The sequence below is a fragment of the Abrus precatorius genome, unplaced genomic scaffold, assembly GCF_003935025.1.
Source record: "Abrus precatorius isolate BTA unplaced genomic scaffold, Abrus_2018 Scaffold10, whole genome shotgun sequence".
NCBI classification, from domain to species: domain Eukaryota; kingdom Viridiplantae; phylum Streptophyta; class Magnoliopsida; order Fabales; family Fabaceae; genus Abrus; species Abrus precatorius.
This window is the reverse complement of record NW_020874292.1, coordinates 34,828,103-34,855,640: the sequence shown is the minus strand read 5'-3', so window position 1 is coordinate 34,855,640 and position 27,538 is coordinate 34,828,103. Positions and strand designations below refer to the sequence as shown.

Here is a 27,538-nt window from a genome sequence, read left to right as displayed (position 1 = left end):
TGTTTTAGATAGGTATTTTTTATAAAAAAAATAATATTTTTAAATACAATGAGATACTAAATATGTCTATCTTTTCAAATAAAAGTTTAATTATAATTTTTTATTTAATAAGAGACGAAACCCTTTTGTTAAATTCAATTCTCATTAGTGGTAGTACATTTTCTTTAATAAAAAAAAAAATCGACACAGTGATATGTTAGGAATGAAGTCCCACATTGGTGGGAACTTCAAGTGGGGGCCCCTCCTTTGCTTATATAAAGGGTAAGGGTCCATCAAATTAAAATCATCCCAAAATTTCTTCTTTCCCTCTCTCGTATCACACTAATCATATATATTTAATAGTGGTGGTTCTTTATTTTGAGGGATAAATTTTAATAGAGAAGAATAGTATAATTTTTATTCTGTGATAATTTTCTGTTGCTTTTATTATCTCTCTTTTAGCTCTTATTTTTTTCTCATTTCTTATTTTATTTGTGTGTTATTATACCGTTACTCTGGTCCCAACAGTGGTATCAGAGTTTTTGGTTTAATTTATTCTGCTGCTATTGTCATTAGAGTAGTGTTGGTAAAATTCTGAGTATGCTCTGTGATTGCGGTTTAATCCGATCTTTCACATCAAAAAAGAGTTGTTACTGGAAAAGTTTGGTAGTGTGAAACTGCTATCTGAGAAAGTTCTGGCTAGGAAAGATTTGGTATTTAAGAGTGTCTATAGTGACCCACCTCTCTTTCCTGGGAATTTTTTGGTGTGTTAGTTCATGGTCTACCTGTGTTATTCCAGTAGACAATACTATTCATAGTGAGAAGTGCATAAGTCGGTATAATAAAGAGAGAAAATATGGCAGCAAAATATGAGATAGAAAAATTTAATGGGAGTAATTTCTCCCTGTGGAAATTGAAGATAAGAGCAATTTTGAGAAAAGACAATTGTCTTGATGCAATTAAAGGCAGACCTGCAGATATTTCAGAAGAAAAATGGAGAGAAATGGATAACAATGCTGTTGCCAATTTGCACTTGGCATTGGCAGATTCAGTGTTATCTAGTGTTGCAGAGAAGAAGACTGCAAAGGAGATTTGGGACACACTGATCAAATTGTACGAGATCAAGTCACTTCACACCAAAATATTGTTAAAAAGGAAACTCTACACTCTTCGAATGAGTGAGTCCACACCTGTGACGGACCACATCAACAATCTGAATACGCTGTTTGCTCAACTTACAGCTTCAGATTTCAACATTGTAGAAAATGAACGTGCAGAACTTCTACTCCAGAGCTTGCCAGATTCATATGATCAACTCATCATCAATATTACAAACAACAACATCATTGGTCATCTATCCTTTGATGATGTTGCCGGAGCAGTTCTTGAAGAAGAATCCAGGCGAAAGAATAAGGAAGACAGACTGAAAAGTTGTAAACAAGCAGAAGCTTTGACGATGATGAGAGGGAGATCAATGGAGCGTGGTTCCAGTGGGAGCCAAAATCATGGTAGATCAAAATCTCAGAGAAGGAAGAACCTCAAATTCTACAACTGTGGCAAGAGAGGGCACGTAAAGAAAGATTGTTGGAGCAGGAAGAGTGAAGGAAGGAAGAATATGGAAGCATCAACCTCACAAGATTGTGTTGCTAGTACCTCAGATGATGGTGAAATTCTATACAGTGAAGTAGTAAATTCTAGAGGCGGAAGACAACTTCATGAATGTTGGATATTGGATTCAGGTGCAACTTGGCACATGACTCCATGCTGAGATTGGTTTTCTACTTATGAACCTATCTCAGGAGGATCTGTATTCATGGGAAATGATCATGCCCTAGAAATTGCTGGAATTGGTACTGTCAAATTGAAAATGTATGATGGTACCATTCGAACAATTCAAGGGGTACGACATGTGAAGGGTTTGAAAAAGAATCTATTGTCCATTGGGCAATTGGATGACCTCAAGTGCAAGATCCACATTGAAGGTGGGATCATGAAGGTAGTTAAAGGCAATTTGGTAGTGATGAAAGCAGAAAAGATCACAACCAATTTATACATGCTTTTGGGAGATACGTTGCAAGAAGTAGATGCATCAGTTGCAACAAGTCAAGAAGATGAAACACTGATGTGGCATCGTAGACTCGGTCATATGTCAGAACGAGGTCTGAAAATCCTTGCGGAACGTAATCTCTTACCAAGGCTCAAAACGGTAACCTTACCATTTTGTGAACACTGTGTGACAAGTAAGCAGCATAGATTGAAGTTTGCCAAAGTGACTACAAGAAGCAAACACATACTGGACTTGATTCATTCTGATGTATGGGAATCACCGGAAGTATCCATTGGAGGAGCAAAATATTTTGTATCATTTATTGATGATTACTCCAGGAGATTGTGGGTGTACCCAATCAAGAAGAAGTCAGATGTGTTTCCAGTATTCAAGGAGTTCAAAGCAAAAGTAGAACTTGAAACTGGAAAAAGAATTAAGTGCTTAAGGACAGACAATGGAGGAGAATATGTAGATGGTGATTTTCTAGCATTCTGTAAGCAAAAGGGTATTTCAAGGCAATTCACAGTACCTTATACACCTCAGCAGAATGGTGTAGCAGAGCGGATGAACAGAACTCTCATAGATAGAACAACGGCTATGCTGAGAACATCAGGAGTGGCCAAATCTTTCTAGGCCGAAGCAGTTAAAACTGCCTGTTACGTGATAAATCGATCACCATCAACAACAATTGGTTTGAAAACACCAATGGAGATATGGAATGGAAAGTCATCTAATTATTCTTCATTACATGTGTTTGGATGTCCTGTGTACGTAATGTACAATTCCCAAGAAAGAACAAAACTGGATCCAAAATCCAGGAAATGTATATTCTTGGGTTATGCTGACAATGTTAAGGGGTATCACTTGTGGGATCCCACTGCCTGCAAAGTAGTTGTTAGCAGAGATGTAGTATTTGCAGAAAATGAGCTGCAAAAGGAGGAAAAAAATGACAGTACTGTTAAAGACACTACTTCAGTAGTGATAGAAAGGAAATATAATGATAATGACACCTCTGAAGCAGAACAAGAACGAAATGATGCCAATAATGGAGAATCTCAACAAATAAGACGTGAAATAAGAAGACCATCTTGGCACTCAGACTATGTTATGGCAAGTCATGATGCATATTGCCTTCTAACAGAAGAAGGAGAACCATCAACCTTTCATGAGGCTTTGAAGAGTTCAGATGCTTCTTTATGGATGACAGCAATGCAGGAAGAAATTGAGGCCTTACATAGAAACAATACATGGAAACTTGTTGAGCTTCCAAAAGGTCGAAAAGCTATTGGTTGTAAATGGGTTTACAAAATCAAACGAGATGGCAATGATCAAGTGGAGCGGTATCGTGCCAGATTGGTGGTTAAAGGATATGCTCAGAAAGAAGGCATTGATTTCAATGAGATATTCTCGCCAGTTGTCCGATTAACCACAATCAGAATTGTTCTGGCAATGTGTGCTGCACATGATTTACATCTTGAGCAACTTGATGTAAAAACTGCTTTTCTCCATGGAGAACTTGAAGAAGAAATTTATATGCTCCAACCAGAAGGCTTTAAAGAACAAGATAAAGAAAACTTGGTTTGCAGATTAACCAAATCTCTGTACGGTTTAAAACAGGCGCCGAGATGTTGGTACAAGAGATTTGATTCCTTCATTATTAGCCTTGGTTACAACAGACTAAAGTCAGACCGTTGTACGTACTACAATAAGTTTGATGAAAATGATTTTATCATTTTGTTGTTGTATGTGGATGACATGTTGGTGGTAGGTCCTAACAAAGATCGGATCCAAGAATTAAAGGCACAATTGGCTAGGGAGTTTGATATGAAGGATTTGGGATCAGTAAACAAGATTTTAGGGATGCAAATTCACCGAGATAGAAAAGACAGGAAGATTTGGCTTTCTCAGAAGAATTATTTACTGAAAGTCTTGCGACGCTTCAACATGCAAGATTGTAAGCCAATTTCTACCCCACTTCCTGTAAATTGTAAATTATCCTCAAGTATGAGTCCCAGCGATGAAGCAGAGAGGAAGGAAATGTCGCGAGTGCCGTATGCATCAGCGGTGGGAAGCCTTATGTATGCTATGATTTGTACTAGACCAGACATTGCACAAGCAGTGGGAGCAGTCAGTAGGTTTATGGCAGATCCTGGTAGAGAGCATTGGAATGTTGTAAAGAGGATCCTTAGATACATTAAAGGAACCTCTGATGTTGCATTATGTTTTGAAGGATCAGAATTTATTGTCAAAGGCTATGTTGATTCAGATTTTGCAAGAGATCTAGATAAAAGGAAATCTACTACTGGCTATGTGTTTACACTTGCTAGCGGAGCAGTAAGCTGGTTGTCTAAATTACAGACTGTTGTGGCTCTGTCTACTACAGAAGCTGAATACATGGCAGCTACCGAGGCATGTAAGGAAGCAATCTGGATTCAAAGGCTATTGGAGGAACTTGGACACAAGCAGCAGAATACTACTGTGTATTGTGACAGTCAGAGTGCTTTGCATATTGCAAAGAATCCAACTTTTCATTCTAGAACAAAGCACATATGTATAGAATACCACTTTGTCCGTGAAGTAGTAGAAGAAGGAAGAGTGGATATGCAGAAGATCCATACTAAAGAAAACATAGCAGATATAATGACAAAGCCAGTCAATAGTGACAAGTTTACATGGTGTCGGTCCTTGTATGGCCTATTAGAAATATAAGCAACATGTAATGTATTAGGAATGTGTGTGAAGATATGATTAACTTAATCATAATCATCAAGTGGGAGAATTGTAAGGAATGAAGTCCCACATCGGTGGGAACTTCAAGTGGGGCCCCTCCTTTGCTTATATAAAGGGTAAGGGTCCATCAAATTAAAATCATCCCAAAATTTCTTCTCTCCCTCTATCGTATCATACTAATCATATATATTTAGTAGTGGTGGTTCTTTATTTTGAGGGATAAATTTTAATAGAGAAGAATAGTATAATTTTTATTCTGTGATAATTTTCTGTTGCTTTTATTATCTCTCTTTTAGCTCTTATTTTTTTCTCATCTCTTATTTTAGTTGTGTGTTATTATACCGTTACTCTGGTCCCAACATGATATATACGTTTGAGTATTTTCATTAATTATCATACCTTCCTCCTCCTTTGTTTTTAGGGAAGAGTTTTCTTTTTTCCTTTTTAATTTGACGAGTAACGGGGACTGAAGATTTTGATGTCGAATCAAATAACATAAAACCATATTTATATAGAATTGATTTAGGTGCAAATCAATGATTTGGATTGAATTTACACGTACGCAAGAGTACCGAGTTGAAACGTAACTTAACTTACACCTCACAGCACAATATCAAACTGCATGTTCATATTTATGCACATGTTCATATCTATAACTTCCTTATAGATTTTATACATTATCCATAGTCACCACGACACTGTAATCTACGAACCCATTTTCAGAGTTTCACGTAATCTCGTGGTAGTGGTGGATGCCGACTGGAATATTCCTCCCTTACTTTAAAATCTTCCATACCCCACCACATTTACTACTTTTTCAATACTACTATTCACTTCTACACAATTGACTCTCTATTCATCTTAATGCAAAGTTAAGGTGAGGAGACATGAGTAAGATTCGATTTATTGATTAAGTAGCATTTAAAATTGTTTAATGTCGCTTTGGAATTGGAAGATCCCTGAGTTTCAGTCTTTCAGAGAAATATGATTTGCTATTTATAATGTATCATGGAAATTAATCAACAATGCTACTCTTTTTTATTATTATTAAGACATGATTATTAATGAGTAAGGAATTTATTTTAAGGAAAAAGCCTCTACTTGTCTTGTGCTAGACATATATACATGATTACTTTAATGTCTTTCCATTCATAACTGAATGCAGAAGAATACTAAGAAACAAGGTTTCTATGACAATGCATTGCATCATAAGTTGAAATTCTTAATCATATTCAATCACATTGAGAAGTTTCTACACACAAAAAATTCTTCACTGTTTCCACACTTTGATATGTTTTGTCCCACATACAGAAGTTATTTTTATTCTTTACTATGAACTCTTTTTGTTTTTTTAATTTATTTGTGGAAGTTAACCCACTTGGATTATTTTATGGTATGATGTGAATCCATATTTCCACGCCTTGTCCTGCTTGTGTTCAGCCATAAACCATTTCAAACAAGCTATGATGACTTAAGATACAATTGTGTGTCCTATGTGGTCTGTCTTTTTGTCACTTTCTCACCTCTTAATTACTATGATTTTGTAATATTTAGAATTATTTAAAGAAAAAAAAAAGCAAAAGTAATGAATAATATGTTGATTTCGTTTTATTTTTCATTTATTTTTTGAAAGACATTTCTCTAAAGAAATAAGAGTTCAATGCATAGAAGACAAAAACATCCTTGATTTAAATTAGAAATTCTTTACTTAGTAAAAAGAAAAGTAGTTTAAGACTCAGTTAAAAAATGGATATAGTGTAAAGTACGCGTAAAAACAATTTAAAATCTAGAACTTTACAAACAGGTTTAAACAAAACTAAATCAAAACAACAATGACTAATTACAATTTACCATAATTATGATATTATGATTGTTGTATATATGTTATAAACGCACACATCGACTAAGAAATTTTTAAAGATGAGAGGTAAGATAGGTAAATCATATGTAGCTAGTCAAGATTAACATTTCTCAATGGTCACATTTTAAAACGTGACACGATCATTATTTATTAGATAAATTCAATTTATTTGATAAAAATTAAATTTTATGTTATATAGTCATTCTTAAGAATGACATGTTTCATTTTCTTAGTAGAATAAATATGTATTATTCTGAATTTTTATTTTTTAAATTTCAATTACAGATTTTCATCTTATTTATTTCTTTATATCACTCTCTCTTTTACGCTTTTAAAATTGTAATTGAATCTTTTTGGTAAAAAAATTTGTTCAATTGAAAAATGTGTGTGCATTTTAGTATGGTATACATTAAAATAAGGATTATTTTATATTTTTCAATATTTTAAAAAGAATTAATGTTAATATTTTTATATGGTCTCACAAAAAAAGGGAGAGGGGACAACTAAGTTTATCTATTTATTATAATTTTTAATTAAAAATATTGATATAGTATAAAAATGTTTTATTAAAAATATTATAAAAATTAATTTGTAATTATTTTTAATATAATTTAATTACTTTATTATTCTATCAAATAAGTTAAGGATGCTTTTGTCATTTCGTTCTCTTTTTTAAAAAAAAATTTATCCAAACATCGATTAATAAAATTTAATACTTAACTCTGTATTTGAATTAATATTTTATGAAATTAGGATATTAACGGTACTTTAATTAATTATTAATTTTAAACGAGGATTTAGAGTAAGCAAAACGATAATCAGCTAAAGGACAAATAAAACAACTTGAGGATTCAATCATGTGATCATGCAATTTTTTATACATTGAATATGCGCAAACACCTCTATATTGAAGAGAATAAAATATATAATAACATACAAACCCACAATACAATGCTCACACACACACAAAAAATTATATTATCAATTAATAAAAATATTATATATAATTTTTAAAATAATGATTTAAAATTTAATATTTTTTAATAATGTATGATTAGATAATAATATAAAAAATTATAATATAATGTATTTTAATTAAAATTTTAATTATTATAAAAATATTTTGTACAAATTCCTGTGATAGAGATGCTTTCATAAAATGTTATTTAGTTTTTTTAATAGACAATTATAGAATTTAATATAAAAATCATTTAAAATCAGACATCACAAAAAATTCATTAAATTCAAAGAATCGGGGGCTAATTTTTACTTGCCATTCATTATTATCACACATAATAAGATTTAATACATGATGTTTTACTATTTTAGTTAATTACACATATCAATACATGGCCTTACATTAATGCCAATACAATTTAAAAAATATTAAAATAAAGATGCACGTAACATAAACTGGTTCTTATCCTTTGGGTAAGTGAAACCAGTTCTGACTGAAGCGCAGGGTTCATTTGCATCATTAATACGTTTCTTATTCTAAAAAATATTAAACAATTGTTTTAGGTGAGTTTTATTAGTTTTCCTTTTTTTTAATCTTTGGTAAGTTTTATAGTTTAATGTGCAAAGAAAACTTTGTGTTATGGACATCAAATGACCTTTAAATACAGTTGAATCCTCCACCTTCTGATCAAAGTCCCAAACCATTGTAGCCAAATTTCTCCCTCTCTCTCTCTCTCTCTCTCTCTCTCAATCATTCTCTGCTCCTTTTCACTCCTCTGGGGTCAGGGCCAATCATCGCCACGCTCTTGCTATGCTCCCTTCTCTCCCTCTAACAAAAGATTCCTCATTCCCAAACACTGCATCAACACACACACTCTCTCCCTTATTTTCTTCACTCCCTTGATTGCAACACGTTTCTCCTTAATTTGTTGCACACCCATTTCTTTTTAGGTGCCGAAGGACCAAGTTGTCGTGTCCCAGAAGCCCCTTTCTCTCTTCTCCTTCATCTCTAGGGTTTCTGACCCTATAACCCCCTATTCAGGTATTTCGTGGGTTTTCTTTGATCCACTGTTTCTGGATTTTTCAATGCCAAAATCTTAGTCTTTTTAACATTTTTTCTTTTTGGGGTTGATCGAATTGATCACGCGAGTTTTCGACTTGATTTTTGCTTTGAGTGTTGCGGTTTCGGTGATTGAGGTGTTTCAGTTATGGTTGCTCTGTAGTGTAATAATATTGCTGGAAGTGCTTTAATTTACGGTTTTGGGGTGAAGGGTGGTTATGCCAATTGGTCATGAGAAATGGGGTGGTTGGTTTTGAAGTTACGATGATAACTTGCTTTGGTCAATGGTAACTGTTTTATGTATGTTTCGTTTGGCCATGGGTTAAAAGATGTCTTTTAATTTGATATCTTCCCCCAAAGTCACTATCATTGCTTCTTCGTTGAATGGATTAAATTGAAGTTGTTGCATGTTTGGATGATGTGAAATTCTGGGAAAGGTAGTAACTTTTTTTTTCCCCTTTCTGATTTTGGAGTATCTATCTGTGACTCCTAATCTTTATCATGATGTCTTGGATGGTTGGAAATTATGAAGTCCCAGAGCATTTTGTTTTTTCTGGGCATGGTGGAAGTGGATGGTCACTAACTCTTTTGTCACTGAATTGAATCTGTTGAAGGGGAAGAGTAACCCGGGTAAAGAACTGGCTTTTGCACGTGGGGTTTACTCTATAGTCCATTTATTTAATTGGGTTTGATATTCACTTCTTTTTTCTTCACTCCTGCATCTTTGAATAACTTTTGTCCCTTTTTCAAAGTTTTGTCTTGGGTTTCAAGTTCAACCAAAACTTTGCATTTTCTTGCAGCTAAACCTAGTTGAATTGGTTGGTTTAGGACATCCAGATTGATGGGATTGGAATATTGTTGATTAGAAAAAACAAAAACATAATTATTAAGGGTTCTACCTGGAGATTGAGGGACTAAAATTAATGAAAAGGATCCCATTCACTTTCTCAAGAACATCAATAATGATTTCTCTGTGTATATATCGCTTATTCCTTTAGGGTTAGACTGTTTTCTGCCATGTTGACTAGGTGCAAACCGAAGTCAGTGATAATATTGAACCTGCATATTTGAAGTTGGGTTAATGTTAATGTCCATCTAACTTTTCATTGTAAAAGCTCAGCTGCAAACACTTTAATTCTTGCTGAATGAGCCAGGAATCAGGAATGTTGAGCCGCTGGATATAAGTTAGTTTGTAATCATATTAGTTAGTTTGTACTCTCTGATTACAGGTGGGACATTATGATTGTATTTCGTCATTTTGTTCTCATGGTATCAGTTCCTGTTTTCTGGAGTTGAAAGTCAATCCTTTTAAATTCCTAACGTGTCAAATGCTTCATTGATTGTTTTTTGCATTTTGATTTCTAAACTAGTGCCTTGGCACCCTTGTCAGGATCCTCATGGTATTTGGGGAACCTTTGGGGTCAGGGGAGGAAGTGGGGTTGTCAGGTTTAAAGCCTTACTTATATCTGCAATGGTTCTCCTTCTTTGTTCAGAGGGAAAAAATGAAAAGCAGATGAAATTATACTCCAACCTGTCTAATTGGTTATTGCATATTTAACCAAAAGCTCACTGTTCTTGTAGATGTATATATTTCATAATTATTCTTAATTCCTGTGTAAGCATTTTTCTAAGTTTTATGATGGCTGATAGCTTTTGAATGTTCTAAAATTTATGTGCCTATAGCAAAATCAAAATAACAATATCTTACTGTTTTGTGAATGAGGCAGAAGGGTGATGCAATGAAGCAGTCTTTTGATCCTTCGGCTTGGGGTAATTCTCTGAATTTTTTATTTATTTATCTGTTATTAACTTGTATAATGTGTTAGTATGTTGAATCAATTATAACCCTGTTATTACTTATAGGTCCTTCCAAGATTCCATCTATAAATATACCTGGGAAATTGGGTCATGGGGCATGGGAGGCTTTGTCTGGATCTGATTCCTACCATGCTTCATCTGATGCTAGCCTCTTTTCTAGCTCATTACCTGTTCTTCCACATGAAAAATGTATGTGCTGGTTATTTCCTAACAGCTCTGTCATTTGTGTACTCCGTTATTTATAAAATCTTTTTATCTGGTTTTGCTGACCGGCAGTGAACTTAAATGAAACTGCAAATGGCTATCAATCTGTTGATGACATCTCATCTAGCTTTAAAAAGCTCCATCAAGGTGCAGAGGGAAATGGTTCCCTTGAAGATGGTGATACTCGTGCAGTTGGACCCATGCTTCCTGATGATGAGGAGGAGCTTTTAGCTGGCATAATGGATGATTTTGACCTAAGTGGTTTGCCTGGTTCTCTTGAGGACTTGGAAGAGTATGATCTTTTTGGTAGTGGTGGAGGTATGGAACTAGAAACTGATCCACAAGAAAGTCTCACTGTGGGTATGTCTAAGTTAAGCTTCTCTGATAGTACTGTTGGAAATGGTTTGCCCCATTATACTTTTCCTAATGGTGTTGGAACTGTTGCTGGAGAACATCCATATGGAGAGCATCCTTCTCGAACATTATTCGTTCGAAATATTAACAGTAACGTGGAGGATTCAGAGCTGAGAGCTCTTTTTGAGGTAAGTTGAAGTTAGGGCGAGGCGGCGAGCTCAATCTAGAAGCTAATGCAAACTTTTGCTTTGATATTTTAGTATTCTATGTATGCTCCATGATACAATTACAACTAATGGTGCTCATAATTCTTGATTGCCTCTAGTGGATTATCTGCATATCTTTGTTTTAAATTCATTTGAAACAAGATAAATTATTGTGTTTCATATTTTTTGTTTTCAGCAATATGGTGATATTAGAACCCTATATACTGCCTGCAAGCATCGTGGATTTGTAATGATATCCTATTATGACATTCGTGCTGCTCGAACAGCCATGCGTGCATTACAAAACAAACCTCTGCGGCGCAGGAAACTAGACATTCATTTCTCAATACCAAAGGTTTTTTTCCCTACTTAAAAGTTCTTGTGATTTATTCATTCATTAATTGAATGCCCTGACATTCTTGTTCTCTTGGCTTTCCTTACTTCCACATCTTAGGATAATCCATCAGACAAGGATATCAACCAAGGAACATTGGTCGTCTTCAATTTGGATCCATCTGTTTCAAATGAGGACCTCCGTCAAATATTTGGGGCTTATGGAGAGGTCAAAGAGGTGATTATTTTATCCTTATTTACTGCTTGGTATCCCTGTTATATGTGTGTACACGTGTTCTATTTTTTAAACTTCAAATTAATTATCAAAATCTGCAGATAAGGGAAACTCCTCACAAGAGGCATCACAAGTTTATTGAGTTTTATGATGTCAGAGCTGCAGAAGCAGCGCTTAAATCATTAAATAGGAGTGACATAGCTGGTAAACGCATAAAGCTTGAACCTAGTCGGCCTGGAGGAGCTCGTCGAAAGTGCGTCCACTAATAACTTTACTGTTGCTTTTGTTTTGTTTTTCCCTCCATCTTTATAACAATCATTTGTTCTTTGGGCTGAATTTTGTGCTTTATGTTAATATAAGACAAAACTGATGAGCCATCTTTGACCTTTGAACTGTTGAACGGAGTAGCACAAATGATGTGGTTGGGCTTATCTGTCTGGTACCTCATGAGAGCTTAAACACTGTTGGAACTTTTTGAAATTTATTATTATTGGTAGGCATTCCTGTAAAATGAGTTTTACAAAATGGGCCGCCAAATTATCCACTATATATAAGAGTAGAGAAATTCATTGTTGAGAGCAGGATAATTATCATTGATAGCTGTTGCATGTATAACTTGCATATATTTGTTGCCGTTATCACAGATTGAAGCATAAACATGTAACTGACAATTCCTTGCTTTGTTTAGTTTGATGCTCCAGTTAAATCAAGAACTTGACCAAGATGAACCACGGAGTTTCCGATATCCAGGGGGTTCTCCTGTAGCCAACTCTCCTCCAGGTTGGTTCTTTGAGATGCTGCATATTCCTTGTGCCATCATCTTCAAGCTTACAACTTTTATTTACTGACTTCCATCACCTTGCATTTGTTTTCTCTCTAATGGAGTTGAGTTAATTAAATCTTCATAACAGGTAACTGGTTACAGTTCAACAGCCCTGTTGAGCAGAATTCAATGCAAACTATCAATCACTCTCCTGGTTCTAGGATCATGAGCCCAACAACCGGCAATCAGTTACCTGGATTAGCTTCAATTTTGCAACCACAAGTATCCAACAGTGTGAAGACTGCTGCTATTGGCAATGACATAGGAAGGAGCAGTCATGGAGAGCACTTATTTACCAGTATGAATTCATCCCATGGAGCTACATTTCAGTCGCATTCACTTCCAGAGCCAAAATTCAGCCAATATCGTGGAGCATTGCCCTCATTTGGTCCATCAACATCAAATGGGTCCTCAGTGGAAACCTTGTCTGGGCCACAGTTTCTATGGGGAAGTCCAACCCTATACTCAGAGCAATCCAAACCGTCAGCTTGGCCAAGATCATCTGTGGGGCATCCATTTACGTCTAATGGAAAGAGCCATGCATTCCCATACTCAAGTCAGAATAGTTCCTTTGTCGGTTCATCCCAGCACCATCACAATCAACATGTTGGTTCTGCCCCATCAGGTTTGCCTTTTGAGAGACACTTTGGCTTTCATCCCGAGTCACCTGAAACTTCATTCATGAATAATGTTGGATATGGAGGCATGAGTCTGGGGCACAATGATGGAAATTACATGGTTAATGTGGGTGGAGCTGTCAATACTAGCATCAATATCCCAAGAAATATGCCTGATAACGGTTCGTCAAACTTCAGAATGAGATCTTCTCCTAGGCTTAGCCCTGTCTTCTTGGGCAATGGTCCTTATCCAGGACTGCTACCTACCACCATGGAGGGTTTGACTGATCGCTCTCGGAATAGATGGATAGAGAACAATGGAAGCCAAGTTGATAGCAAGAAGCAATTTCAGCTTGACTTGGATAAGATTAAAAGTGGTGAAGATACAAGGACTACATTAATGATCAAGAATATCCCAAACAAGTATGATTCACTCTTCGAATTTTATTAACCTTTTTTTTTTTTTTGGATGCTAAAGATGATAATAGTTTACATTTATAACCTGCAGATACACCTCAAAAATGTTATTAGCTGCTATTGATGAAAATCACAGGGGTACTTATGATTTTCTCTATTTGCCAATTGACTTTAAGGTAAATGTTTTGTCCTTTTAGAGTTGTTTTTTCCCCCATTTGCTGTTTGGACCTTGACTTTTTATCAAAATTATTGAGCTGATTAATGTTTTCTTTTTCTAATTGCAGAATAAATGCAATGTGGGTTATGCATTTATCAACATGCTGTCACCCTCACTTATTATTCCATTCTACGAGGTTTTTACGGGAATATTTTGGGCTTTCACGTTTTTTTCCCACATTTTTATTATTTTGCTGACTTAATATTGTCTTTTTTTTTGCTTGAACCTTTTCTTTATCTTACTAAAATTAATTTAACAGTTATGAATATATTGGTATTTATTTAATAAAGTGTAATTAGAAAAGCTTAATGATATTTCCCCCTTAATTCAATGGCATATATAGTAATGTGTCTGATTTTGCAGACATTCAATGGGAAAAAGTGGGAGAAATTTAATAGTGAAAAAGTTGCCTCATTGGCATATGCTCGAATCCAAGGAAAATCTGCCCTTGTGAGTCACTTCCAAAATTCAAGTTTGATGAATGAGGATAAGCGATGCCGCCCTATTCTCTTCCACTCAGAGGGTTCAGAAGCTGGTGATCAGGTAATTGGTAAACTTTGACTGGTGCACTTGTCATGTTTTTTTCATGGAAAATGGTATTTGGAACGAGCAGCTTTTTACGTTGTCCATTTCTTTTTACCTATCACTTTTGAAAAATATTTTATTTCTATTTATCTACATTCTAAATTCCAAGATAAAATTAGCTACTATTTTCTCAATTATATCCTTATCAGAAAAGAGAGAAACGAGTGTGTATGAAACTGAGTAAGTGTTATTGTCTTTCTTTTATCTTTTGGATTTGTTGTCTCCTTCAGTGTATGATCACTGAGATTATTATTAATAAATCTTTTCATTCTTTCTTTTCAACTAAGAAAAATAGCCTAACTGATGCACGTTTGTTCATACTTTCTTGTAGATCATTCAAGAGCATCTTCCTTCCAACTCCAACAACCTAAACATTCAGGGACTTAGGCCAAGTGAATTACATTCAAGTGATTTCCCTGGTAGTCCTCCAAAGGAAGGCCCTTCTACGAGCTTGGATGCAAAATAGCAGTTATATGAGAATAGCCCAAATTGGTTGCTGTTAATGTTAGCTTTTGCATGTACATGTCTCTTTGGTGCTGCATATATTTATTAGGAAGGATGTAGATTTTGTACCATAGTTACTTTCCCAAGTATTTTGCCAGAAAGCTTCAGAAGGTTGGAGCATTTTGATTGTTTTGCTGCACAGGTAGCTTATCTGTGATAATGTACACAAGGTGGGAGCAAAGGCTGAAGAGTTGAGTGATTAGTTTCCAGGACTAAGATGTTTCTCTCCAGTTTTGCGTTTTGGTGTTTTGGCATTGAGCATTTTTTCTTTCTGAAAAATGTTAATATCGTTAGAGTTCTGTTAGGTTGGAGATTGGAAGTTGGTAAGTTTATGTGGGGGTACAAAATTGTATAGAGAGAAATAAACACTTCTTTCTATATTTTCGCTAATGTATTAGTACTCATGAAAATGAAGTGGAAAACACTTGTTTAAGTATGACGGCGTACAAGTTGTTCTCTATCTATATTCCCTGGAGACATTATTGTTTTGGTGCCTTGAAAGTGCTTCTTTGACACGCCCTAGTGGAGAAATCTACCTCATTAAAATTTATATGTATGCTTTTTTCAGATGTAAAAAGAAGTCTAGCAAAGAATTGGGATAAAAGGGGGTTTGGATAAGCAGTATTTAATATATTTTTTTTCTTAATGTAAAGACTTGTGATTTAATTTTGTTCATACAAGTTTTTGAAATAAGTTAAAATAAATTTATTTTGATAAGTTATATTAAAAATTTATTGAATAAGTTAAAAATAGTTAATAGAGTTATAAGTTTTACTGAACTTATAACTAGATTTCAGGTTCGGATTAGAAAAAAAAGAGAGTCAAGTTTGTTTGTTTTTTTTTTGGTTTATTAGTTGAGCATAAAAGAAAAAAAAATGATTTGATATAAAGGTGCTTTTGTGTCTATCTCATCTTTTCAAAATCTTTTCTCACATGGAGGATTGTTTTTTAGATGATCTGAGCATTTGCTTTCTCTCTTCTCTTCTCATATACATGGTGGTAGTCTTCCATTTTCTTCCCACTTTTTCCCTTTTACTTCTTTGTCATTTAAACGAAGAAAGGAGTAGAGCCATTTTTATTGACAATCATAAATTAAGAGCCCACTTAGGTTTTTGTACTTAACAAAATAACATTTTATTAAAATAATTACCTCGAAGTTGTTGTATGATGTTTGGTTATGCTTCTTTTCTTTTAAAAAAAATCAGATTCTTAATATAATAACTTTTCTTTTTTTTATTTTATTTTATTTCAAATAACTTTTTTCAAGAATCTATATCAAGGGACTATTTCCAGTGACTATTTCAAATAAAAATTAGTTTTTATGATTGTAACTAAACAAAAATCAATTTTTACTCAAACAAAAATCTTGAAAAATTAAATCGTTTTTTTATATAATCTTAAACTCACTTTTTTTAAAAAAAAAACTTAAGCCCTTCGTAATTTTTATCATCCTCTAAAATTTTAAAAGGGAATAATTTCATCATTATTTTATGGTAACACAATATGGACATATCATTTTGTTAATGATCAGCCCAAGGTGTTCAACTTAGCAATTTGTCCTCTTTGCCTGAACAGCATCCGTAATCAATACATATGCCATGGGTGCTTATATTTTTCTTCAACAATGATTAGATATAAAGGAGAAGGAAACAAAATAAGATTTCAGGTTAAAATCCAACTCATTAGTGATGTTTTCACAAACTTTCCCACTCATACTCGATTATAGTTAGCCAATCATTTGATTTTTACATTCTCATTGGTGAAATGACAGTCATAGCCTAGAAAAGCACGAAATATTTGTATGCCCATAGTCTTATAAAATATACACCACAAACATTCATTCCCGAAATGTTAGACTCATAAGCACCTCAAAATTAAATTTTAGTATATGTTGGCAAGGAAATTAATAAAGAACAAATGCTTTCTTCAACGAAAGGCAGGGTCGCCTGTATCTTATTATTGGATACAATATGTAATTGTGTTGGGTTTACTAGCTGAGTAGCTATTGCAAAGAAGGCCAGAAATAGGTAGAAACAAATTTCATGAATTGCATATTTCAAAAATAAAAGTGAAGGCACCAATCGCTATTGATTGATTTTTTGCGTATATGGGTAGTTAACTGTATGTATGTCTGAACAAGCATTTGTATATAAAGGTGGAAATGAAGAGCTTAGCGAATAGAGTTTCCTTTAGAGGCATTTCTCTCGAATTTTGCTCATTTTCGCATTTTGGTATTTTGACATTGAGCATTTTTTCTTTCTTTCTAAACTTGGTAATATGGTTAGAGTTCAGTTAATAGTAGGAAAAAAAATATTGAATTTAGAAAAATTAGAGACTAAAAATAAAAAAAATAAAAATTTGTAAAGATATATGGACTAAAATTATATTTCTCTTTTATTATCTAAAATTTGTAATGTTCAATAGTCGCTTTCTCTTTAATGGAACAATGACTTCTCTGAAATATCTTGTATTGAATGTCCATTATCTTTGACCATGTCTAATTCCAATCCCTTTCACCCTGTGCATCAAGTGGAATTGCCCTTTCATCTAAAAATCCTTTTATTAATAACTGTTGATAATGCAACATTGTCACACACTAAAGTTTGAGTGATTAATTATATTTTATGACCAAAGTGGTTTAAAGTTTGTATTTCTCATAATTAACTTTCTTTGCATTTTTTTCTCATATATAATATAATGAGACCAAGTTCTATTTTATTGGCAATTTTTGCATATTTGTTGTGTCATAGAAAATGGGTTGTACTAGAATAAGCTTGAAACACATCCTATATCTCGCTCGTACACTATCTTTCTTGTAGAGAAGGAAAGGAGCAGTGAAGAAATCTTTGAATATCATGTGTGCACCTTAACCTTGCTTGATTGCGTAAGATGACGGCAATGGTGGTTATGGACCAGTGACTTGACCTCAATACCCCATAGTGGTACACTCCATCATTGGAAAGTATGAGCGTTACAGGACTAAGAAACCACCTAAGACCATAGGAAGAACATGGTTGATGCTGAGATTGCAAAAGTACAGTGAGAGATTATCTATGTTGGAGGCTAAGATTGAATCTTGAATTCCGGCTTAATTTTCTTACAAATCATGGCTCAAGAGAGTACTACCTCTTTCCATCCAAGCAGACTCAATTTCATATAAAATATCTCTTAAAGACAACTCATCCTTACTCCTATGAAGCCATTAAATGATAATAATGAGATGAAGGTTGTACAAAATCAGTAAATCAAGTTGATGGAGCTTTTAATCATAGAACTGACATGTTGAAAACATCCATCAAAGTCAAGCTAGTTTCAGTTTCATGCCAAACAAGGCTAAGGAAAGTGTTGCTTCCCCACATCCAAGCTAACTCAATTTGATGCAAAACATCTCTCAAAGCCAATTTATTTTTGTAAATTTGAAGCCACTCAATGTTGATAATTGGATGATGGATTTTAATAATTCAACAAATCAAGTTGATGGAGCTAGTGATAAAAAAACTGTCAAGTTGAAAAACCGGCAACAAAGTGAAACTAGCTCGAGTTTTATTGCAAACATGGCTCAGGAGAATACTGCTTCCACACATCCAAGCCATTTCACTTTGATGCAGAAATAATGGGATGATGGGTTATACTAATTCAATCAATCAAGTTGGTGAAGCTTATGAAGAACATATCTTAAAGTAAAAAATAACTTATTCCTTCCCCTATAAAGCCACTTAATGACAAAATAAGATGGTGAATTTACTAATCAAGTAGCCTCTAGTCTAGATTCAACTAATCAACTTGGTGAGTTTGTGGACTGGGCTAATCGACTAGGTGAACTTTGAGGACTAGGTTAATGAACCTGTTAAGACTGAGAATTGGTCTAATCAACTAGGTGGTAATCTCGTGGGTTAGGCTAATCAACCTGAATAATCTCTCATGCAGAATGTTCGTTTCTAGTTTAAGAATGAGCAACAAGGAGAATCCCCGCCAGATTCCTATAATACGCTTTATTAAATAGGCAGTCTTGAGTGGACCTGAGTTTTAAAGCTATTTTTATTTAGTTTAATGAGTGGAGTTTTTTCAATTGTAAGTAAATTTTAGCCATTTTCAAGATGGGTTTACATTTATAAGATCATTAAAATTTTGATAAAAGCAACAAAAGGTGAACTTTTTAGTTCTATGCAACTTCTATTTAGAAGTTACACGGGCAAATTTATATCACAGCTCCGAAGGACTGCAAAGATCTTTGTGGCAACAACAATTACTATGTTAGGAAGAAGTATATTTTTTTTCTTTTTGTCAAGCCTAGTTTTCTTGTGCTGAGATGCTTGTTTCTTTTATCAAATTAATGTATTGACGTTTGCTTATTCAATGAAATTTTAAGCTTCAAAAATAAATAAATAAATAGAAAAAAGATGCACCGCACAAACCAGTTGTTGAGCAAATTTTACATGATCGCATCTTATTTATATATGAATTAATAATAATACAAATAATCAATGTCATGCTGGTCTTTGGAAGAAGGGGCATACAATATTCAAAACCCCTTTTAGTATTCTACTGTACTTGTTACTGTAATATATTTAAGCTGTAGTATAAAGGCATATATATTGGCTAAAATTTTGCCTACACAAGTATAAACTTCCTTTAGCCTATTATAAGATCGATCCTAGGATCAAAATGAGCATTTACTGTATCTGCCAAGCTATAAAGATAGACTACAAACTTCGCTGCTAATGACCCTCCTTACCCCTTCCGCTTATAGAAGCATTTAGAGAAGAAAGCTAATTTAACATGCTTGCCTCTGCTTGCAAATTTCTTTGCCTTTCTTTTCTTGTTCTAATTTCAAGATCAATGAGGAAATAACACTTATTTTGTTCTCTTACATAGTGGACATGACCATTCATCCTACTGAGGATTTTCCGGGACATGTATAGTCCTAGACCTTCTTGCGTAGTCCATTGATTCCCTCCTTCAAACATATCATGAAGAACATTGGAAGGGAGACCTTGACCAGAATGGGTCATTCTGCATGAAGAATACTGTAAAATAAGCCTCTAGTCCACATAATAATTTAATTGAGATGTCGTCTTCAAAGTAACCATCACAACACTTGGAAGAAAAATCTCACTATTTCTAGAATGATTATTCCATGAAATGGTTATATAATCACGAGTATAGACATACTTGCATTTGTAAAGGTAGGTGATATTAGGAATGTTGTATTTAAGGCGTTAACTTTCCAGATTAGGACTAGGCCTGAGTAATGTTTAGCATCTAAAGTGAGAGAAAGCAATGTTCATCTACCAATGATTACTATCAACTATTCAAATAGTAGAAGAAAAACATCTTCATAGGACTAGAAGCAATAGAGTAAGAATCAGTTTTGATAAACTGAAAAGAAAATAAAATCAATGCAATTGGTAAAATTAATCAAACTCTTGTATAAATTAATATTAACTTTTATACCTCAAATCTTTGAAAACCTTTCTCAAGTAACTTCTCCATAAGTACCTATGAACTCTACATAGGTCAGCAATCAGCATTCTTGCCTTAGAAAGTCTTGACAATAAGGTTTTACAATAAAAAAAGCTCCCGTAAGCTATCAAGAAATGGGCCTACGTTAGCACGCTAGTCATGACAGCCAATGGGTCTAAAAGTGAAGCATTATGATAAGAACCTTAAAAGAATCAATCACAAAAGTTATCCAGTGTAGTGGATTCCTTAAACCCCACATTGGAATCTCATACTTCTAACATGGGACTCTAGTTGAAATTGGATCCTAACATTTCACCATGCTCTGTTAACTATGCACTAGCCACTTTTGATTAGTCTGGACTGAACATTGAAATTGAAAAGTCCAAGGCCTTATAAACCTCACATTAAAATCTCATACTTCCAATGTATGATTCAAGTCACATACCTTGCAATTGGATCCTAACACATTAAAAAAAATCCCAACCACAAAAAGGAGAAAAAGGCTTAATATATTAAAGGGAAACATCTAGGTGACATTACGTAACAAGGAAGCACAGGCTTAACATAACTACAAGTGTCTGGAAACTGTCAGTACAAAGATCACCTAAAATGTGTGATAGCACATTTTACTTGGCACTCAATGGTGGGCTTCCTTTGTTGTTGAATGTGTCCTGCCTTCATTTCATGAAAAGATGGAATATACTTTTGGCTGGCAAAAATGCTTTCTTGTCTTCTATTATCTAGTGGAGTAATAGAGTAGGTTTAAATATGCCTCAATAGGTCACTTTTGTGACCCTAGATTTGCATATGGAGTTCCACAAAAGATGCTCTTCAGAACATATTATGGTGTTCTACCTACACATATGTAATCAACGTAAATTTCCATAGTCGATAAGTGCAGCCAATATAAGCAATAAGAGAGAAAAGGTGCACATGATTCTAAAATATGTGATAACTGGAAAACAAAGCAATGCAACAGGTGATGCATTTAAGTTAGACGAAGTTTGATCACCACTTGTCCCAAAGGTCTAAATGATATATAAAAATAGATTTAGACATTAATCAAACATAAATTTCAAGAGAAACAGAAATGGGAGAAATCAACTACCATTAAGTCTGAAAGTATAATATATGGTAAACACATCACGAGAAGGGAAAAGTATTAGCAACCAAAGTAATTAGCAGTGAATGATTTATGGGAAAAAATAAATTCTTGGTTTGAGTACCTGAATTTCAGATGGATAAACTCATTGCCGTCCTGTATTATCTTTAAACCAGGTGAAATCTTGATTTCTACCCAGCCCTTTGGAGATGGTGTGTGGCTGACTACATTAAGCAAAAAATCAGACAAAACCACCTGAAGCCTAATTTGGTCACCATATAGAGCAAGAGTTTTGATTTCATCAGGAATTTCATGAAACAACTGCAAATTTTTTCCTCTTATCAACATCATGACTTGACTGACAATGGCATCTAAAATATTTCCCAGAACAAATTCTTCCATGTTTAGCTGCAAAGTGCTGCTAGTAGTAGCATAAAATGTGAAAAACAAAGTCAGTATTATCATATGTTTATCTCTGTAATTTGAAGGCGTGATTTTATGTATGCATATGTATGTGTGGAATATAAATAAAAGAGCTATTTTAAATGTCAGACAAAAAAGGAAAGTACAACTCATAGAAAGAAAACTTACCCTTCATTTATACTTCCTAAATCTGTATCCTCAATAATTGCCATGATTTGCCTTTCACATGCATCACTAGTGTCAAGAAATTGTTTCTGGCTCTCTGAGATAGTTGTATTTTCCAGAAGTTTGTGTGTGAATCGTATACCATTTAGAGGATTCTTCATTTCTTGTAGTATATAAGCCAACTCCTTTGATTCGGAAATGTTTTCCCTGCCTTTAGGCCTGTGTCCTTCAGAGGGTGGCTTCAAATCTGATGATACAATCTGCAAGAAGCAGAAACAGCCAATCATATTCCCACTTGCATCGGTCCTCTTGTTTGCTGTTATATAAGCCTCTATAAATTTTCCATTTCTATCAAAAAATCCAAATGGTAACTTCTCAGAATCTTGACCGCTTATTCCTCGATAGAGTAAAATCATAAAATTAGTCAGTGTATCTTGACCTTTCAATCGACAAAAACTTCCAAAGATTTCACTGGGAAGCAATTTTCCTATGACTTCATCTCTATTCCAACCAGTTAACCTTTCCATGGCTGCATTCCACTCAGAGCAGCAAGCATTCTCATCAGAAGCAAATATGGGTGGTATCAATGGATTGAGACTTTGTATAATAGCTTTGTAATCACCTTCCAACTTAATGAATTTATCTAGAACCACTTTCTCATAAGTGATGTCTTGACCTACAAAACATACCCCAACAATAGCATTTGTGTAGTCCCTACTAGTGCAGGCATTAACCATGAGATATACAACTTCTTTTTGTTGATGAAGCCCAAAGTTTTTCAGTTTCAGCTCAACATTTTTGTCCTCCTGACCTGATAAAACAACAACAATCAATGCATATTCTATGATTACTTAACTTTTCTTCAACAATGATAAAAATATAAAAGCAAAGGATTTTGTGGGAGAAGGAAACAAAATAAGATTTCAAGACAAAATCCAACTCATCAGTGATATTTCCACAAACTTCCCCATGCATATTCATAACACAAATTTAGTTTTTTGTCCCTATTGATGAAAATAATAGCATAACCTACAGAAAATGAGATATTTTTCAGTCCAAAGCCTGATACAACTTATATTATAAAAATTCATTCTTGCGATGTTCAGAGACTCAACCACCATAAAATTAAATTTTAATATAAGAAGCTTAGGGAAGTAAAGGATAAGCAAATGTAGAATAAATGATGAAGCTTTCTTCAAAGACAGGTTCACCAATATGTTAGTATAGGCTTGGACATGAAACTAAGTAGGGCTCGGTAGTCGAACCTTTACTAGGATAAGTATGAGTTTCATGAATTAAATATTTCAGGCGGTCATGGTGGAATCAAATTCTAAAATATGCCTCATGAGCCATGACTGCTAGCAAACTATAGAACAATTTTTCAAACAATGGATCATGAATAACATTTGAGTTCATAAAGTAAACACACTGAATTTACAGTCATCTTTTGTACCAGAATCAATTTACCTTGCATGGCTCTGGTTAGAATATTTTTAAGCGCTTCACACGAGTCGGCATGTACAACTTCATTTACTAGGGATTTTCCCATAGCTTCACTGGCCTGCAGACCTGTCAATTCACCAATTTTTTCATTCCATCCATTGATTATGCCACCTGAATCAACCCCGAAAATTGGAACTGTTGCTGTCTCAATTAATCTCACCATTTCAAGTGTTACTGAACTGAGTTCATCCATCCCTCCTATTGCAGTGTCATTTTTCTGTATATAATTTAAAGTCTTTGGACCAGTGTTCTGTGTGTCTTGGAATGAATCTCTTATTATTAGCTGTAATGAGTGAATAGCATTGATTTCTGACACTTCCCAAGGCAAACTTTTGCTTTTGACTACTTCAAGAAAAGCTTTAAATGATGACCTTGGGTTCATTTTCCCGCCATCATCCTTATCCTCTGGATGGTGCTTGGCCCCTCCCCATTTCACTTCTTTAGCAGTGTGAGACCTGAACCAGAACAGGAAATGTCTTGAATTGATTCTTGCCGTGGCCATGCCACAAACCGCATCCCCAAGTGAAGCAGCACCAGGATAACCAGCATCAGCCAAACTATCTGTAGTCAAACCTGTTGAATCCCCATGATTACTAAGAAGCCATTCTGCAATGTCTTTCACCTGTGATTCTGTTGGAGTTGTGCCTAACAACCAAGAGTTTCCATCATAATACAAAGCAGCCCCGTCACACTTCACAATATCCATGATACTTGGGGATTGAGTCACAATACCAAATGGCGCATCACGCAGGAGCATGTCACACAGCAAGGTTTGTGTTTTAAGAATTCTTTTCTCTGCCATCTGTGATGCTAACTGAATCTCCATGTAAAGCTGCAATCCAAAAGCCTGCATTAGGAACTCACAAGCGTAGCGGACCGGGAAAGGCACATAGCGTGGCGAAGTGTGATGGCAAACTAGCAAACCCCAAAGCCTTGTTGTATCATTTCCATTGACTATAATTGCCATCACCAGAGAGGCAATTGAGCCCATGTTAGCCATGTACTGTGTGTGACAAACATGCGGTGACCTAAGGGTTGAGTTCACCAAGCAAAGAGGTTGCCGTAATTCTTCACTCTGAATGACTTTAACAGGCTTTGCATGGCAATCACAGATCATCCTGACCCGGTTTTGTTTGAACAAGAAGCGAGAAGCTTGAGGGACATCTGTAGCAGGATAATGCAAACCCAAGTAAGGCTCCAAATCTGACCTCCTAATCTCAGATACAACCTCACCATGATCATCCTCATGAAACTTATAAACCATAACCCTGTCATATCCTGTAAGCTTCTGCACTTCTTCAACGACCGTGTCACACAACAGACCGATATCTTCCCCAGGAAGAGATTGCAGCCTTGAAATTGCTCTAACAGCCAGCTTCTGTGACTGAACTGCCCCAGCAAGTGACAATGCAGGATCACTTGACCGTGCCGGCTCCAAATCAATCACAACTCCAACATCAATCCTATGAAGTATGGCATAAAATGGCTTCTGAGTGGTCCTTGCATATACCCAAATGGGGTTCAAAAGCGAAATTTCTCTGGAAGCCACAGCTTTTGCAAGGGAAGCCCCAGAAGGGGGAGTGAAAAGGGTTGTTGCATCAACTCCAATCAAACTCATGAACTGCTTAGAATCAAGTTGCCTCTCCAAACCCAACAATGAAGAGCAATTCTCACTATACCCAATAATTCTAAAAGTGGGTTCTTCAATTGCAAGCATACAACCAAAGGGTTGGACCAAGCCCCCCCTTTGAATTTTTGACAAATATGCAATCATTTTGTCCTCAGAAACTAACCTGGGAGGATCAAGAACCATCTTTGAGTAGTCAAATGATTTGCCAGACATACCAGATTGCTCAAACTCTGCAAGAATCTCAGCATCTGCACTGTACCGAGCAAGTATCTTGTCTCTCTTGATGACAGTGTTTGTGTTCATGTTGCTTTCAGCTGAGGTGCTGAAACTCGTGTCTTTCAGCTTCCCTCTACTTCCAAGGCTCATTTTCAAAGCTGCAAAAACACAAATATGTTATATTTGCTTACCTTAACCTTGCCCTTTGTATGAAGTTAGCTTGATTGTAAGCTTTTTTCTCTTGTGGCTGTGAACCTTGTTGTTTGCTAATGTGATATATACACACAGGTATATCAGATACCCTCTGCACGAAATTTTGAGATGAGAGATTTTATTCGAAGTGCATTGTTCTGACAAACCGACAATGAATTGCCATATGCACTTCTCTCTCCTACGTTGTATTCAATCAAATTCATGCAAATTTCCACCTTTTCTTATTACTTTTACTGCCCAAGACATAGGCATGGAAACAAATTCCTCAGTCAACCAGCTTTGTCAGTAAATCTATGAAAACGAAAGGAAGACAAATTGTAATTAATTAACTTAGTAACATCCATTTATTTTCATTTTTCAAAAAAGACACGACCCTTTGGTTTCTTTTTACATCTTTCATCTAAAAGTCTTAATTCAAACTTCACTTTTTTCTCCTCTTCCAAGAATTCAGTAAAACTACCTAGGACGTGTAGTGGCAAAATCATACCTTACTTTTCATATATTTGGAACCTAAGATCAATAGAATTGGACCCAGTAGAATTGGACCCAGGAGTTTTAGATTAGCTTCCATGGAACTTTCTGTCTAACACAACAATATGCTCTGTAAAGTTTACTTATGTTTATAGAAGTTTGAAAAGTTTAAGTTAAGATATATATGATAATTAAATTTTAATATATGCAAATAACTTCAATTGAGTCATAGTTTTTCCTTTTCTTTGAAAATCTATCTAAACTAATTTTTACTGTGTATTCTTTAATCGCAATTCATTCTTTTATAGTAGACATTGAAGCTACTTTTTAATTCGAAGATTATGAGAGTTCAAATTCTGAAAATAACTTTTTAAGTTAATTACCTCACTCATTTGACCGACATTTTCTAGTTCATGTTCTTTTTATCAATTATCACTTACTAATTGATTGGATGTGATTAGAGTTATTGACACGAGTTTGATGGGATGTAAAGTATGAAGTTCTATTTCTTTAAAGCTATTTTATAATAAGGAGTTCTTCATGCATGAATAATTTATTAAAATCATGCTCTTACATTAATCTTCTATAAATGCAACATAAATAATATTACATAGTTTATAACATGAACTATAACATTATTAACTTTGCATAAAGTATTGTACTTAATTTTAATAAAAATTGTTAATAGTGCACTTCTTTAAACAGAGATAAAAAAAAAATATTAATCACTTCACCTTATCCTTGAACAAGTTATGTAAAAATTGGTCTGTCCTTTGAAGGACAATATAATTTTGAAGTGAAAGAGTAATTGGGCATAACACGAATTGTGAACCACATAACTGAGATAAGAAATGCCAGTGCTGTCCTTGTGTTGTGTCGTGTGGCGTGGCTCACAGAATACGACGCATCGTTTTATTCTCTTCCTATTCGATGCCCAACCACCGTGAAACAACGTATATATTATTTATGGTCTCTTTTTTCCAACTGAATATTTTATTATTATTATTATTTTATTAAAAAATAATTTTTTTGTATTTTCATATAATAGATATTTTTATTAAATACTTTTAAAATTTTTTGAACTAATCACTTAAAATATTGATAATTACATTTCATTGTATAGTATTAATGGATATTGTAATTATCTTTTTACATTATTAATAGTTTTTTTTTTCATTACATGAGTATTAATAAAATTTTAAACATAATAATAATAATAATAATAATAATAATAATATATTATATAAATGTTTTATTATATCAATTTAAATCATAAAGATAATTGTTTAAAATAAAAAAATTTATAACAGATCTAAATTTTAAATTAAGATTGAATTTTTTTAAAAAATGAATGCTCAGTGTAGGAAAAGTCACATGACTAATAAGAAAAAAATAACTGAAAAAA

At 34.3% G+C, this 27,538-nt stretch overlaps 2 protein-coding genes across 10 annotated transcripts; one reads left to right on the top strand and one right to left on the bottom strand.

Moving 5' to 3' along the window:
• Nucleotides 1-8,261: 8,261 nt before the first annotated feature.
• LOC113864457 (protein MEI2-like 3) lies at nucleotides 8,262-15,383 on the top strand. Of its 4 annotated transcripts, none has more exons than XM_027498202.1 (13): nucleotides 8,262-8,616; nucleotides 10,362-10,404; nucleotides 10,498-10,641; nucleotides 10,729-11,198; nucleotides 11,413-11,571; nucleotides 11,671-11,787; nucleotides 11,886-12,037; nucleotides 12,473-12,564; nucleotides 12,696-13,647; nucleotides 13,733-13,817; nucleotides 13,926-13,994; nucleotides 14,222-14,401; nucleotides 14,775-15,383. In XM_027498202.1, the coding sequence occupies exons 2-13, from the start codon at nucleotides 10,374-10,376 to the stop codon at nucleotides 14,907-14,909; spliced, it is 2,586 nt and encodes an 861-aa protein (XP_027354003.1). In that variant the 5' UTR covers nucleotides 8,262-8,616; nucleotides 10,362-10,373; the 3' UTR covers nucleotides 14,910-15,383. The 4 variants fall into 4 exon arrangements, with proteins under 4 accessions (XP_027354003.1, XP_027353996.1, XP_027354011.1 ...); XM_027498195.1 differs by having other exon boundaries at nucleotides 8,279-8,921; XM_027498210.1 differs by lacking the exon at nucleotides 8,262-8,616 and adding an exon at nucleotides 9,354-9,863.
• A 3,957-nt stretch (nucleotides 15,384-19,340) lies between these two features.
• LOC113869203 (phytochrome E) lies at nucleotides 19,341-26,286 on the bottom strand. 6 transcript variants are annotated; one of them, XM_027505436.1, is made up of 5 exons: nucleotides 26,150-26,255; nucleotides 23,568-25,607; nucleotides 22,104-22,911; nucleotides 21,637-21,930; nucleotides 19,372-19,960 (listed from the first exon to the last, which is right to left on the bottom strand). In XM_027505436.1, the coding sequence occupies exons 2-5, from the start codon at nucleotides 25,597-25,599 to the stop codon at nucleotides 19,717-19,719; spliced, it is 3,378 nt and encodes a 1,125-aa protein (XP_027361237.1). In that variant the 5' UTR covers nucleotides 25,600-25,607; nucleotides 26,150-26,255; the 3' UTR covers nucleotides 19,372-19,716. The 6 variants fall into 6 exon arrangements, with proteins under 6 accessions (XP_027361230.1, XP_027361237.1, XP_027361221.1 ...); XM_027505459.1 differs by lacking the exon at nucleotides 19,372-19,960 and adding an exon at nucleotides 20,358-21,265 and having other exon boundaries at nucleotides 26,150-26,286; XM_027505429.1 differs by lacking the exon at nucleotides 26,150-26,255 and having other exon boundaries at nucleotides 19,341-19,960; nucleotides 23,568-25,920.
• Nucleotides 26,287-27,538: the final 1,252 nt, after the last annotated feature.